The sequence below is a fragment of the Apaloderma vittatum genome, unplaced genomic scaffold (assembly GCF_000703405.1).
Source record: "Apaloderma vittatum isolate BGI_N311 unplaced genomic scaffold, ASM70340v1 scaffold17515, whole genome shotgun sequence".
Lineage (NCBI taxonomy): Eukaryota > Metazoa > Chordata > Aves > Trogoniformes > Trogonidae > Apaloderma > Apaloderma vittatum.
In genome coordinates this window covers 7,267-20,733 of record NW_009716677.1, presented here as the reverse complement: position 1 = coordinate 20,733, position 13,467 = coordinate 7,267, and the positions used below count along the sequence as shown (strand labels likewise).

Sequence of the window (13,467 nt, the reverse complement as noted above, 5' to 3'; positions counted from 1 at the left end):
GGCGGGGTGTGGGGGGGGGGTGTGGGGTGTGTCCCTGCCCCCCAGCAGGTTTGCTTAATTCCATTTACGTGAATTACGGGTGTTCCAGTCTCTTCAGCATGTCTGTTCCCCCTCCACAGCTCCATCTCACCCTGGGCAGGCTCCCGTTCATAATTTAATTTACAAGGATTTCCAGTCTGACTCCAGCCCCTTGTCCCTGGAACTCTACAGAGGAGCAGAACCTGAAGTTTTATACTCTGAAGACATGGAATTGAGTTTAGAAAGGAAAGTGTTGTAATTTCATGTAAAACATTCTGTTCACGGCAGCTTTTGTTAAATTGCAAACTTGAATCCAAGGTCGCAGAAGAACTTCCAGAAGCAGGGTGGTGGGGTTTTTGCACCAGTTTAACTGTCCAGACCTGGGGTTTGAGTCACAGGTGTCTCTTTAAACTGTCAGGTGCAGCAGTGTCTTCCAAAGCAAAGGCGTGTTTCTGATCGATAACCTTACAATTGCATCAAATATTTAATGGTGTGGTCCGCTCTTGTGCACTCAGAGGAGTGAAGGGCAGCACTGTCCGTGTGCTGTACTCATACAGAGACTTCTGGCAATATGATTTAAATAAAGTGTGAATGACAAAAGAATTCGATTTTTCTTGAATAAGGATTCTCAGTACAGATTCCATTGTAAAACAGTTCTGAAGCAAGTCCTAAGTTACTTATTAACAGGCTGAGCAATAAAAAAGAGTCACTTAAGTACAGTTGTCTGCAACCATGCGTAAACAAACGTGAGGTGTCTTCCTTCCCATGCCTGGTAATGCCAGTGCAACCCGGCTGGAAACCATCAGCTCCGCTCTGTACTCACAAACATTTAGAATAAGCAGTAGGCAAGGGGTGGGAGTAGTTCTTAAATTTCTTTTTTTCCCCCCCCAAAAAACTCCCAGACTTACCAAGTGTATTTTACACAGAAGCTTGTTTTGGCTTTTTTTCTAGAAGTCTTACAAGTAACAGACTGAAACAATGCATGAGAAAGTCATGGCAATTTCACTGGAGCTTTATTGCCTCTGTTGGTAATGAGGGATTGTAAGAAGTTACATTTGAACTTACAGAGATATGTAAATGATTTTATTTTTTTTTTACTAAATATAATCTCAAGATTAAGTGTTCTTATATCAGGGCACTTCTAATTTTGTACACATTTAATGTATAAAAACAGGTTACAAACAATGTTTGCTTTTTTTTTTTTTCTCAACATTTGGCAAAATTAAATCGATCCATTTCAGGGGAGACCGTCAAATTGAAGACATAAGCACTTACGAATTAAAGCAATCCAAGTAAGCAACTGTCCGCATTCTTAAAAAAAAGAAAAACCACACAAATATATAAAGGAAAAACACATGGCCACATCTGAGCACATTTCAATACAAAATATTCCCTGTAAGCAGGCATTTTGTCCTTAGAACAACACCCTGTTAATGTTTCTTTCAACTTCAGTCACTCATTTTGAAAAACTTTTTAAGATGCCATCATAGCACAAATAACCCTTTTCTGCAACACAATTAGTCAGAGTTTTATGTATTTCTTTATAATTACACAGTAATTATAAGCGTGTAGTACCAAACTGATGACAACACTATTTTGTTGAAAAGACCTTGCATTCAAAAGGAAGATTCTTTAAAACGCCACGGCATTACGCCACGACCCCATCTCAGACTTCTTTCGAGGGACGAGTCCACATCGGGATAAAAAGCAAGTCAGTTCTCCTCTCCCGTCACAGCATACTCGAACTGATCAATCCGAAACGGTACCAAAACCCTCCAGACAGAAAACAGCAGGCAGCAGAGATACTTTGCAGAACGTTTTTTCCAACCCACCCACCCCCTCCCCGTAATTTCAAGTCCCCGTTTCTATTTACACAAAATCGAGAAAGGAAATGTTGAAAGCAGCAAAAACACACCTTTCTCTTTTTGGCCTGGCCCATTCCAGTAGCTGGAGAAAGTTTGCAACGCTCTTGTGGAACTGTACTCCTGAAATAAACACACGCTGGGATTTTCTGAAAAGGGCACTGCTGTAAGGGGAGCTAGCCTTACGGTCAGCTTCAGAGTATAAATAAAAAACTTTTAATGGTTTAATAGCAGTTTTTTTCCCTAAAATACTTCTAGCATCTGCATAAAAGCATTCCACTGTTTAGTACAAGTACCAATTAGTCATTTCAAAAATAATTCTGGCCTTATGGGACTATTTAGAGCACTGACTTAACCCTCCACCCTTACTTGAAGCTCTAGTCTTTCTTTTCTCCTGGGGCTTGGCGTGCTCCAGCTTGTTGTACAGAGCAGTGTTAGCAAATCACAAGGAACTGAGCGAGGAGTAAAAGACCGTGTTTAGCACAAAAGCAGCTCAAGCTCTTGTATGAAAGAACTGCATCTGATAAAACCTGGTTTGAACGAAAGGAACTTCATTTAGTTAAAGTAAACAGTAAGAAGTGGTGATGGTCGACAAAATAATTTAAGAAAAGAAAGACGGGAGTATTTCATATCTGATCTGGGCTTGTCTGGGAAAGTTTTACTCTTAATTTCTAGATTTGGCAACAACAGCAATATGTCAATTTAAGGAAAACTCAACAAAATAATTAAAGGATGGGTGTCATCCATAGTGGCAGTACCTCTATGTTATAAAGACTTAACTTACGTCTCAGGATAATGGTTTCAAAACCTAGATTCACACCAAACTCATCGGCTTCTTGTACAACAGGGCCATTTGTTTCATCATCCCTCAACCATAAAAATTACGTGTCTCGATTTAAAATACTGTATTGTGTAGCAAACATTTAAGACACAAATTCAGTATATTCAAGTTTCTAGATTTCCACAGAAATGAAAAACCTTTCTTTGACAGACAGATAAGCATTTCAAAACTGTAATGAAATCTGATTTCTTAGATAATAACCTAGAAAGTATGAGATTCTATCAGGATGCACGCAGCTTATCTCAATGACGCTCACTGAAGGCTGACTCGAACATGAAACACGGGTGCTTGAAGTGCACAGCAGTTGTGTCGTACTTCAACTGTCCCCACGCGCAGCTGAGGTACAATCAAACCATTCAGACAGGCACCCAGATACCCCAGTATCAACAACCTCGGGTTTGCTTGGTTATTTCTGTAATTGTTTTTACCAGATACTCAAACTCACTCAGACAATTCCTGTACTCTTCCAGAAAAGGAAAAAAAAAAAAAGAAAAATTATCGGACCCAGTACACTTAAATATATCACTCTGACAGGAAGTGCTATCAATACAGTCTTTGCAACTAGCCCCAAGTGTATATTTAAGGATTCTTTTAAAAATTGTTTCGATGTTGATCTGTATAATTCGGATGCCATACAACTGTTGTCTAATGATGACCAGCATTGTGCTTTATGTGAAACCAGAAACCTCCAAATAATTATAAAGCTTCTAGGACTTATGGGAGATGAAACTAGGGTGGTCCACAAAAAAAAAAAAAAAAAGTAGTAATAAAATCCATGATGAAATCCACAATGTTGGAATTTTAACGGGCAAGAGTGGTCCAGACTAGAAGAAAAGCCCAAACCACCAGTAGAAGAATGAAACATGATATGGTCCAAGATGTATCCTTAAAGGTTTGTCTCAACCCTCAGCCACACCGTGAGGATTGATCTTCAGTTCAGTCCAGCCAGCAGAAATTGACTGTGCAATTTTCCATTTCAGGTATTTGTACAGACTATGTACACTCTAGAAGGGTCCTTTAGTGCTACACTGTCGTACTTTTTGTCCCAGCAATTTGAGGGCGTGCAAATTCCACAAAGTCATCAATAAGAACTGGCCATGCCCCTAAAAGAAAAGAAAGACCAGAACGTAAGAACTCAGTTCGACAAGGCATTCATTTTAAAGCTTCAGATCTAAGCAAGTTATTTACTTTCCAGTCTTAACTAGGCACAGTTTCAAGCAAAAAAAACCCAAAAAATGTAACTTGATTTTCTTGCTTGAAATTTAAGACCTGGTTAAAGATTGCTACTTCCTTTAAATCCAGTTAATAGACATCCCTTTCAGCGGCCACACTTCCTTCGACTTCCTGACCAAAATTGGGGAGAGGGAAAGCTGACAAAAATTCTAGCTTAAAACTGTTCTGGTTTGGGCACAAGAACTTGATCTCCGGGATGGCAACATCTGCTTAAAAATGCTGAGCGTCGGATGAAGCTGTCTATGCCGTTCCCCTCTCCTGCTCACAATTTGATTGTGCACGAATGCAACGCCCGTCTGTTAGAACCTGCATCCTGAGCTATGCCTGAAACAGCAAAAGGCTCTCTGTGAGCCAGCCACACCGTGTGGCGCCCCAGAAGGCTGGTTATTACACTACACATGTGCTCTTCCATATTCCTTATCGAGAGGTAGTTGAGCTGTATATAGGAATTTTACATATTACGTGCAGCCATATCCAAAGGGGTCATCAGTCACATGTATGACAGTTATGTAAAGGCTAAAAACTGAGAGCTGCTCTTCTTTCCCCCTCCCCGCCTTAAAATGTTTCTATGCCAACTCATTAGAAGATGTCTTCTGCCTTTAATCTTTCTAAACTATTTATTGTGGGCAGTAGCCCATTTGCTCAATGATAAGGAATGAGAACTGCGTGTAATTATTAAATAAAGTTGTAGAAGTTTGCTCCCCTCCGCTCTGGAAGTATCAGAAATTTACAGTTTCCTCCACTCACTGACTGATCTGCCGCCAACGACTGAAGGTAATTAGCTGTTCTTGGCTACAGACAGACTGGAAGGGGAAAGATCAATACAAAAGTTTGCAAGAAACACATTTGTTAGGACATAACTTATGTCTTAGCAATCCTTGCGTGCTGCCAGCTTCCCTTTCATAGTACTACATGTCCACATAAACTGAAGCAACTGAACTTAAAAGATACTCTCAGCTGAGAAATGTGATAACCAGAGGACCCCACAAAGAAATGGCCAGGCCTTAATTGAAGAAGCCAAGAACTGCGCTGACAGAACTCCTGTTTTTTAAATGGACAAATCTGAGTTTGTCTCAGTAAGAAAAAATCAGTATTTGAGCTCAGACAGAAGAAAATGGATTTAGGAAAGGTTCAGCATTTCCTTTTGAAAGCTGTAGCAACAGATGATGGCAACATGCATTAAAGTAGCTCTAACGACTTTTAGATCATGCCTGATACCCTAATCATGCCTCTGTTAGACAGCGGTACCAAAGCAGATACACAGGAATAAATGTTGCATCAAACACAGTTAGAATCAATGAAAGAAAATGGAAATGTTTACCTTCCTCATCGTAGTTAGACATATCATCTGCTATCATTGTACTAAAGTCTAGAAGAAGGTTCCAGGTATCCTTAGGAATTGATCTTTTATGATGCTCCTGTTAAGAGAGGTGGAAAACTCATGTTAAAATAAAATAATTAGAAACCCCTTATACACATTCATTTTTACTGTCTTGGACACATGCATATCCCCAAAACATGCTTCCCTTGTACACACTATGAAGTGCAGTACCTGGCACCTGGGTCAAAATAGTCTAGTCCATCTACTCAATACTTTAAACATATTCGTCTTCCAAGTTTGAAAATACTGGAGGGGCAGTTTATGTAAAGATTTAAACTTACCAACAAAAATTTGTTCCACAAGTCTAGAAATTTAAATCTTCCATTAAGTACTAAATTCCAGTAGGCAATGGCCATTTCTAAATCTGTAATATTAAAATACATTACTTTCAGAGATACACATTTCAAATATATCATCTCCACAGGCTTCTAACACTAAGGTGAACCATGTATTTGTAAAGGTGAAAATATTAACATAATGCAAATATACTCATAGATACTTTACCAAAAGGCACAAATATTTTATAGATTACGATACTATATAGGTACTATACATATATTTGAATAGAGAATATCTAAAATATCTAAAACACACAAGGATATTTCATATGCCCTTTTCTATGTAAGAATAGTTTAGTTAAAATTCAGTAAAATATTCTTGTCTTAGCAATGCTATTGACCTGAAAAGAAAATCTAATATTTTGAAGTAAGATCTGCTTTAATATTCTTATTACACAAAATATAATTAACCTAAAACTAGCTTTTTATTATTTTATTTTTAGAACCACCTTGTTACAGGCGCTGGCTTTGTACCATGGCTTTTGTCAAGTGTTCATTTCTGCAATCACATTTCCTTTTTTTGTCGTTGTCGTTTTGTTTGTTGGTTTTTGTTTTCCAAAGGCTCCCGCTAAGCTCTTGCTTTTTTTGACTCTGTTTCTCAGGAACCTGAATTGACACAGGTCAGGAACAAGAACAACCTCCTGCCTGTCAGGCAACTGCTGGCACCCGGCGGGGGCTGCTCTAGTGCAGTAGTTACAAAGAGACTGGTCAGTCTAGCATGTAAGGGAAAAAACCCAAAACAGAACTTGCCTTCCTGGTATTGCCCAAAGGCTCCACTGATGTGCACTTGCTGTTTATTTGTGGCATACAGTAACGTGTCAGCTGATAAAACGTTACATATCCGAGTTCTACACCTCAGCCTCGCGGCCCTCCAACACCAGGAGTGAACAAGGACCCTGTGCTGTGTGACAAAACGCTCCTCGGGGTGACCTTGCTGCCCCCGGTACCCATCGCGGAGAACTGGCAGCAACCCCAAGAGGCTACTTAGTTTAAGCGACCTCTTTTTTCACAAAAGCTCTTACGTATTTTGCAGTCTAGCAATTCTCTTCCATAAACAACCCTCTCGTCAGAGCAGAGAGAAGAGGCACATGATCAGCTGCACCTCAGGAAAAAAAAAACAAAACCAAAAAACCCAACAACCCATGAAAACCACTCCCTTCCGCCCAAACCGTTGAAAAAACCAGGGAGGTGGATCTTAGAGGTGAAAGCGAACAGAAGGAAGCATGAACTTTGTGTCACTGGAGAGAAAATAGGTGGTGATGGGAGGGAGTTTCGGAGCTGGTTAGTATCTTTGATACCAAAAGTGCTTCTCAAATAGCATATTCCCATTATAATGCTTCCTGACCAAAGTAAAGAATAAAAATTGTGGAGGATTTCCAGCTGCTGCAAAGAGATTTCATAGAAAACGGAGTGTTTGAGTTTCAAGAGGCACAAATTAAAGAGAAGTCACTACTCAGTAAATAAGCTGTATGTGAAAATGGCAACTTATTAACGAGTCTAAAGGCAAGATATCTCTCTAACAGAAGATTCAGATACAAAAATACACACTTCAGCTTTGAACTCAAACTACTGTCTTTCTACAAATGAATAGATACAAACTTCAGATTCAGCTGATTGGTTCCTCAAGGAAAGAAATCAGAAAACTAAGTTTTAATTACTTGTGCTGCATTAACAGCAGATACGCAAAAAAAACCCACAAGGTCATCAAGTGGCTGCATATTTACAGTGGTTTATAAACAAACACTATAAATACACTCTGCATTTCGACATGTGCATAACAATTTTGAGATTATTCTTGTGGGTAAGCAAAAGTCTAAAAAAAAAAAAAAATCTTGGTGTGCTGCAACTTCAAACTCACTATAGGAGTCCAAACATGAAAAGCAGGAAGGCATAATGCCTTAGGACAAACTACATGTTTTAAAAAAAATTTTACAGAATCACAAAACTGGAAAGTAAATATATAATTTTAGGTATTCATATGAAAGGGAAAGAATGCACAGGGAAGTCCTCATGGATGAAATACAAAAGTCTCAAAATCTGTGCTCCATTTTGAGTTTTATCCAGAGAGATGCGAGAGAAGCAAACCATGTTTGAGATGAACACTAGCTAAAAGGTATTCTCAAATGCTATGCAAATATCACACAAACCTTTAAGACAGCCACAGGACTTACACAGCAGTCAGGAATTATGCACAGGAAACCTATTTACAGAACTGCACCTGAGCTACTGCACGGCGTTTGGAAGATTAGAGACCAATATACATTAAAATCAATTTGCAAGTTCCTACAAGCAGTCATTTAGACACTCCAAAGTTAATTGCCTAACTAGGAGCACTTACTTTTCACCACTGTATCTCTCCCAGTATTCTTTTGCTTCAGGGTTTCCAGAATTAGTCTGCCCTATCATAAATTTATGCCTAGAACTGTGTATTTATTGGCACCAAACAAGCTGGCAAGTATCCAGGTTTTAAACTGAGTTCTACATCACTTCCAGACCCAGACATAAAAAAAAAACAGAAACAAATCAAAAAAAAAGAGGCACCACCAAAAAAAACCACACCAAAACCACCCCTAACTTTTATATTAAGTACATGCTACATGGATCTCAGAAAATTGTATGTATCTTTGTCACTGTTACAGTTTAATCTGCTTGAAGAAGCTTCAATGAGAAATAAAGTAAGGGACGTAGTTTTCCTGGTAAATGAGTTTTACTGTTGTCTGTTCCATCTGGGATACTTAAAAGATTCATTTTATACACAGCTTGGCGGGGGGGAGGACAGAATTCAGAAAAAAATGCAAATCCTCCTTATACCTTACAAATATGGAGAAGAAAAGAAGAGGCAAGTACTCCATCAAACAGTTCTGTTATTCTGAAGCTTTGAGAAAATTTAATTAAAAATCACCATGCAACTATGATAGCACTGTAATCTGTCATTTCACTTTTACCACCTTAGAGGGATTCTCCAAAATAGTCCTTGTTATGTAAAGGTGTGTAAAGATCAAAAACAACATACAAATGCTACAACAGTAACCATAAAAAAATAAAACTAAACCAAAGCCCTGCAACCAGTCACATTAATGGCAGAACTGACTCCACGCTGACACTCTCCATAACCTAACTTCTATCTTCTCAAAATTCAGCTACTGTCCATCTTTTCCTTGTTGGAGCAGCCTAAAAATATCATATGACTTTCTACAAGAAATAAGGATCACCTCATTCATTTATTTGCAGTATTCAGATCTGACTACATGCATGCACAAGGATTTTCAAATAGTTCAGCAGTTTGTCCGTTGTTAGGAAAATGTGATGACAATGAAACTCGTAAGCCAATCGAAAATAAAACCCAAGATACAGAAAAATGTTAAAGAAGGACACAGAGTCAAAACTAAGACACAGAGTCAAAACTAAGACACACAGCTTTTGCTTATTTACTTATTTTTCAATATCCTTTTTAAGCCAGAAGTTGGACCACATATAAAAGGCAGCGAAACCAAAGCAGGATGCTCATCTCCTCACAGCACACGAATGCCAAGGTGGGCAGTGGCTTTCACCTTAAGGCATTTTCATCACTGAGAAAAATAAAGCAGCAAGCTGCCACGCAATAATTACTAGCCTTCCAGTATTTTATTTCTTCTCACACAGAACAGTTAGCAGTTAGAGAGTCATAAAATACCAGTTATGGCTAATATCTCAGCTACACTGTATATAAGGGAATATGCATTCCAGCTGGTTAACGTTACTGCTTGCAAGCAATGTTTGCTTCCTCATTTTTGCTGTTTTGACTAGACAGATCTGCAGTTTGTTCATTTAGTTCCATCAGAACTGTGGTGTTCTGCCATTATTTTTAATAAGTGATTCTTCCACTTCACCTCATATGCTAATCAAAAAGCACAATCAGCAGAAGAGCTCTGAAATAATGAAAAAAAAAATTCAGTGAGCCGAGGGGGAGAAAAAAGGCTGTAGATAGGCACCTATTACCAATGGCAAAACAACATCAGGCATCAAGCCCAGGATATGGAAATCTATTTGTACTATTCCAATTCTATTTTACCATGACATTTGCAAGCATTTTTGGTGTTACAAGAGATTGTACAAGTGTACTTAAGAAATCAGTTTTACAGCTCAAATTTATCCTAAAAGTGAAAATTCAATTAAACTGTTCAGTGCTGCAAATTCTAAGTAGCATAACTAGGCCTTTAATGAAAGGCCATAACCCGTTCTGCTTACTGAGAACTGCGCACACTCTTAGTGAAAGAAGAAACCCTCTCTCATAAAATTGTCTAGTATTAACAATGCAGATGTTTCTATCAATTTCAACCCTCTAAATTGACATCTATCCTTCACAGCGGCGAGATGTATTCTATCCCAAGGGTGGGTATCTTTCAGACTCACTGGATCACAATAATACTTTCATTTACTGCTTTCATCCAGTCACTTGCCATATTTAAAAACAAACATTTACAATTAAGAATACGTACCTAAACCTTTCTGTCCCGGATTCTTTGCAAAGTTGAAAGTAAACTGATAAAAATCCTTAAATCTTCCTGGCTCTTTTAATTCTTGTTCCATTTTAGGAATCTGGGCCTTCAGTTTTTCTATGCTGTCACACCTGCATTTTAAAAAACACATTTATTTGTGTACCATTCATTTTGCTATAAGGTGCAAGTTATAAGTTAAAAATTTACACATTTTTGTGCAGAATACAATTATCTAAACTAAATTCGGGAAGCCTTTAATTAGTCTGCACCTATACAACAACTTCATTTATTGGTTGTTATTTCTTCACATTGCCATTTGCACATAACTGGCTGATACACCATATTCTATAACCCACAAGATTTTTAGAGAAATGTGATAAAGACAACTACATTGTCAGAAGGCAGCGCAAGCCCAGGTATGCCAGGCTGCAGACCAACAGCCTTGCTTCACCTCCCCGAGCAGCTCAGTGGCAGCGACCTGTGTGACCTACCCCAGGTGATCCTGCTCTGGAGGGGGGTTGGACCAGATGATCTTCCGAGGTCCCTTCCAACCCCCAACATTCTGTGATTCTGTGAAATACTCACGCAAGCAAGACAAGTAGCACTCGAGGTTGCCTCCCTTTTTTTGGTCACTAAGCATCTGGCGTAGACATCAGATGCATTTTTACAGAGGCAGACAAGTGATGCTAGACTCCAAAAAGTCTCTGAAGTCTGAAAGGACAATGTGATTGTGAATTCCCCAACACAGGGCTGTTTCACCCGACGTTCCAGTTTCCAGCACTGGATTCCACTGTGCGTGTCCAATATGTACTGCACACTTACCCTAACTCAGTCATTCCATCCATGAATTCCAGCTTTGAAAATTCGCACTGTGTTGCAGCTCGAAATTTCCATGCGATGATGAGTACAGTAATGCTGGCTGGGTCAAGAGCTAGATCATCACAAAACTGCTGTATACCATCTATACCAATTTTATTTTCATCTTGAGGATCTTTGGGATATAAAAGTAAGTATCAAGAAAAACAGACTTTTGAAAAAGCTCATTTATTCAACAAGTGTATTTAAGATAAGTAAACATTTTCAAGAAGCCATTTTTGGGATCAGCCCTTATAAGTGAATACTTTGAAAACTAAAATCAGTATTTTCAACGGTTAAGCTTTAACAGTTGAGGCAGTGACTACAATAAAGCCTTCCATACAATGAAGATTATGTAATTTTCCCTGAGAGACAAACGCCCTACAAACATTTGTTTTCTGCCTAATAATATGCAGGATATTCAGACTCATTCCATCCAGAGAACAGCAGTCCTTTCCCACCAGCACACGTAATTACTGGCACCTTTGGCAAGACTGACGACCTGCGTATCATTATAAAGAATTCTGCAGTGCCCCTTTGCAAGCTGGACTGATACAATCATTAAATATGCCCCCAAACTACTAAGTCAATGTCAGTCTTATGCATTTTCTAGCATGGCCAGCATGCATGAGACCGGGCACGGTAACCTCCAGGAGGGAAGTTACGCTGCCCCATTACCGATTCCAAGTCAGCCAGGCTCAATCCTCTTTTCGTGAAGGAATCAACACCTGGTCTGGGAGTGAGATGCTCACATTTCAAGTGCACTAACAAAGATCTCCTAACATAAGCCAACAAAGACTTCAGGAAAATGGTATTTGGATTATGCATGCATATGAAAACTGACAGAAGACGTAGCACTCATTTCTAGATTTTTCTGCAGTGCTAAAAGACTGGATTTGTTTTACTGTACTGAATCCACTTTGCTATTTGTGGTAGAATAACATCAGTTGAACATTGTCTATATAACAGATAAAGGGACTTTCTCTTCTGCTCTGTTTTTAACCACTGGATAATAAGCACAAGGTGAATAAAAATTGAGGTTGAATCTATCCTTGGTATGTAACCTCTCACTTTGTCAGGAGTGAGTCCTGAGTGATGTGCTTTTCCCAGAAGTATCACCTAAAAACAACATAAACTGATTATAGCTACTCACTGTACACACAATTCCAGTTCTAGACCCAAATCTTGTATAAATGTCCATGTATTTAGAGCACATAAAGTAACTGCATGTAATCCTGGTGAAGCAGAAGCATACATCTAATTCCCCTTCTAACGTGTATTATTAGTAACAGAAGAACAAAGCTGAAAGGCTTGGTTAAGACTTCCAAACACAAGAGCACAGCTGTGGTGACACATTGTAAGTAAGAATACACGCAAACAACTAAAAAATAGGCCTTAAAATACAGGATACTCACCTTTGTATCTGTTATATAGTTGTTCTAACTTCTTTCTGTCCAGTGATCCTTTAACGCTCTCTCGTATATAAAGTTCAGGATTTTGGAAAAAGTTGTCTGTTGCAACATCTAACTTCCAGTCATTTTGAGACAGACAACTCACTGCTGTCTTTTCACTAGATTGTGTGAAGACCATAAACTGACGCACTTTATCCTTCTGTGATGATTTCAACTTGTTCTAGTAAAAACAGACAATACTGTAACTAGAAATGTTTTACTGGACCAAAAGAAAGAAAAAAAAAAGAAAAAAAAAATCAGTATTGCTGTTCTGTGGTTGTTTTCTTTTAATCAGTGCCTTTTATAATTTTCTCAAGCAATTAGCCTTCCTCTTACTGATGGGGCAGTTAGACATTCAAACCAACACTTATTTTCTCTTTTATTTATAAAAAAAATTAATTAAATTTACCTTCACTCTAGGTACTTTACACTGCAACAAAAGCAAGTTAAATTTTGCTAGCAAAACAATTGCAGGAATAAAAAGAATGGGTACTCTTATTGCATATTTGGAAACAGAGCTGAAGATCATAGCAAATTCATGTCACCCATTTCAGGAAGCTACACCCTGAAATAGCTTAGGTTTGGGGGGTTTGGAGCTTTTTGAGATCTTTCACTTTGAAGACGCTCAACTCTGCCTACATAATTTGCAAAACATTCCTGTGAGGAGGCATTGTCTCCATTTCACAGGTGCAGCAACTGAAGCTAAAAAATAAAAATAGGTTTTTAAAAAAGGATAATTTTGCCAGAGGCAGGCAGGGGAGCGAGTAGCCAAGGTGAGAGTTCTGGAATTTCAGGCCTCCTGCCCAGACGCTGAGACATCCCTCTCTGCTCTAATGCAAAACCAAATGGAGAACTTGCTGCCCGGTAATTTATCAGCATAGATGGATTCCCAAGGACGTTTTTGAAGAGGAGAAGCACACGGGGTATTTCAAGGGCACTCGTTTCTCAAAACTAACTGCCAATGAGAAAAAAGTGATCCTGCAGCTCTTGCACTAAATCCAAATTCAGTT

General features: G+C 38.7%; 1 protein-coding gene across 1 annotated transcript; it reads right to left on the bottom strand.

The window, feature by feature from the left end:
* Window positions 1-3,326: 3,326 nt before the first annotated feature.
* DCUN1D1 (DCN1, defective in cullin neddylation 1, domain containing 1) lies at window positions 3,327-12,632 on the bottom strand. Its single transcript, XM_009869641.1, has 6 exons — window positions 12,422-12,632; window positions 10,974-11,142; window positions 10,152-10,282; window positions 5,617-5,699; window positions 5,276-5,372; window positions 3,327-3,824 (listed from the first exon to the last, which is right to left on the bottom strand). The coding sequence occupies exons 1-6, from the start codon at window positions 12,594-12,596 to the stop codon at window positions 3,745-3,747; spliced, it is 735 nt and encodes a 244-aa protein (XP_009867943.1). The 5' UTR covers window positions 12,597-12,632; the 3' UTR covers window positions 3,327-3,744.
* Window positions 12,633-13,467: the final 835 nt, after the last annotated feature.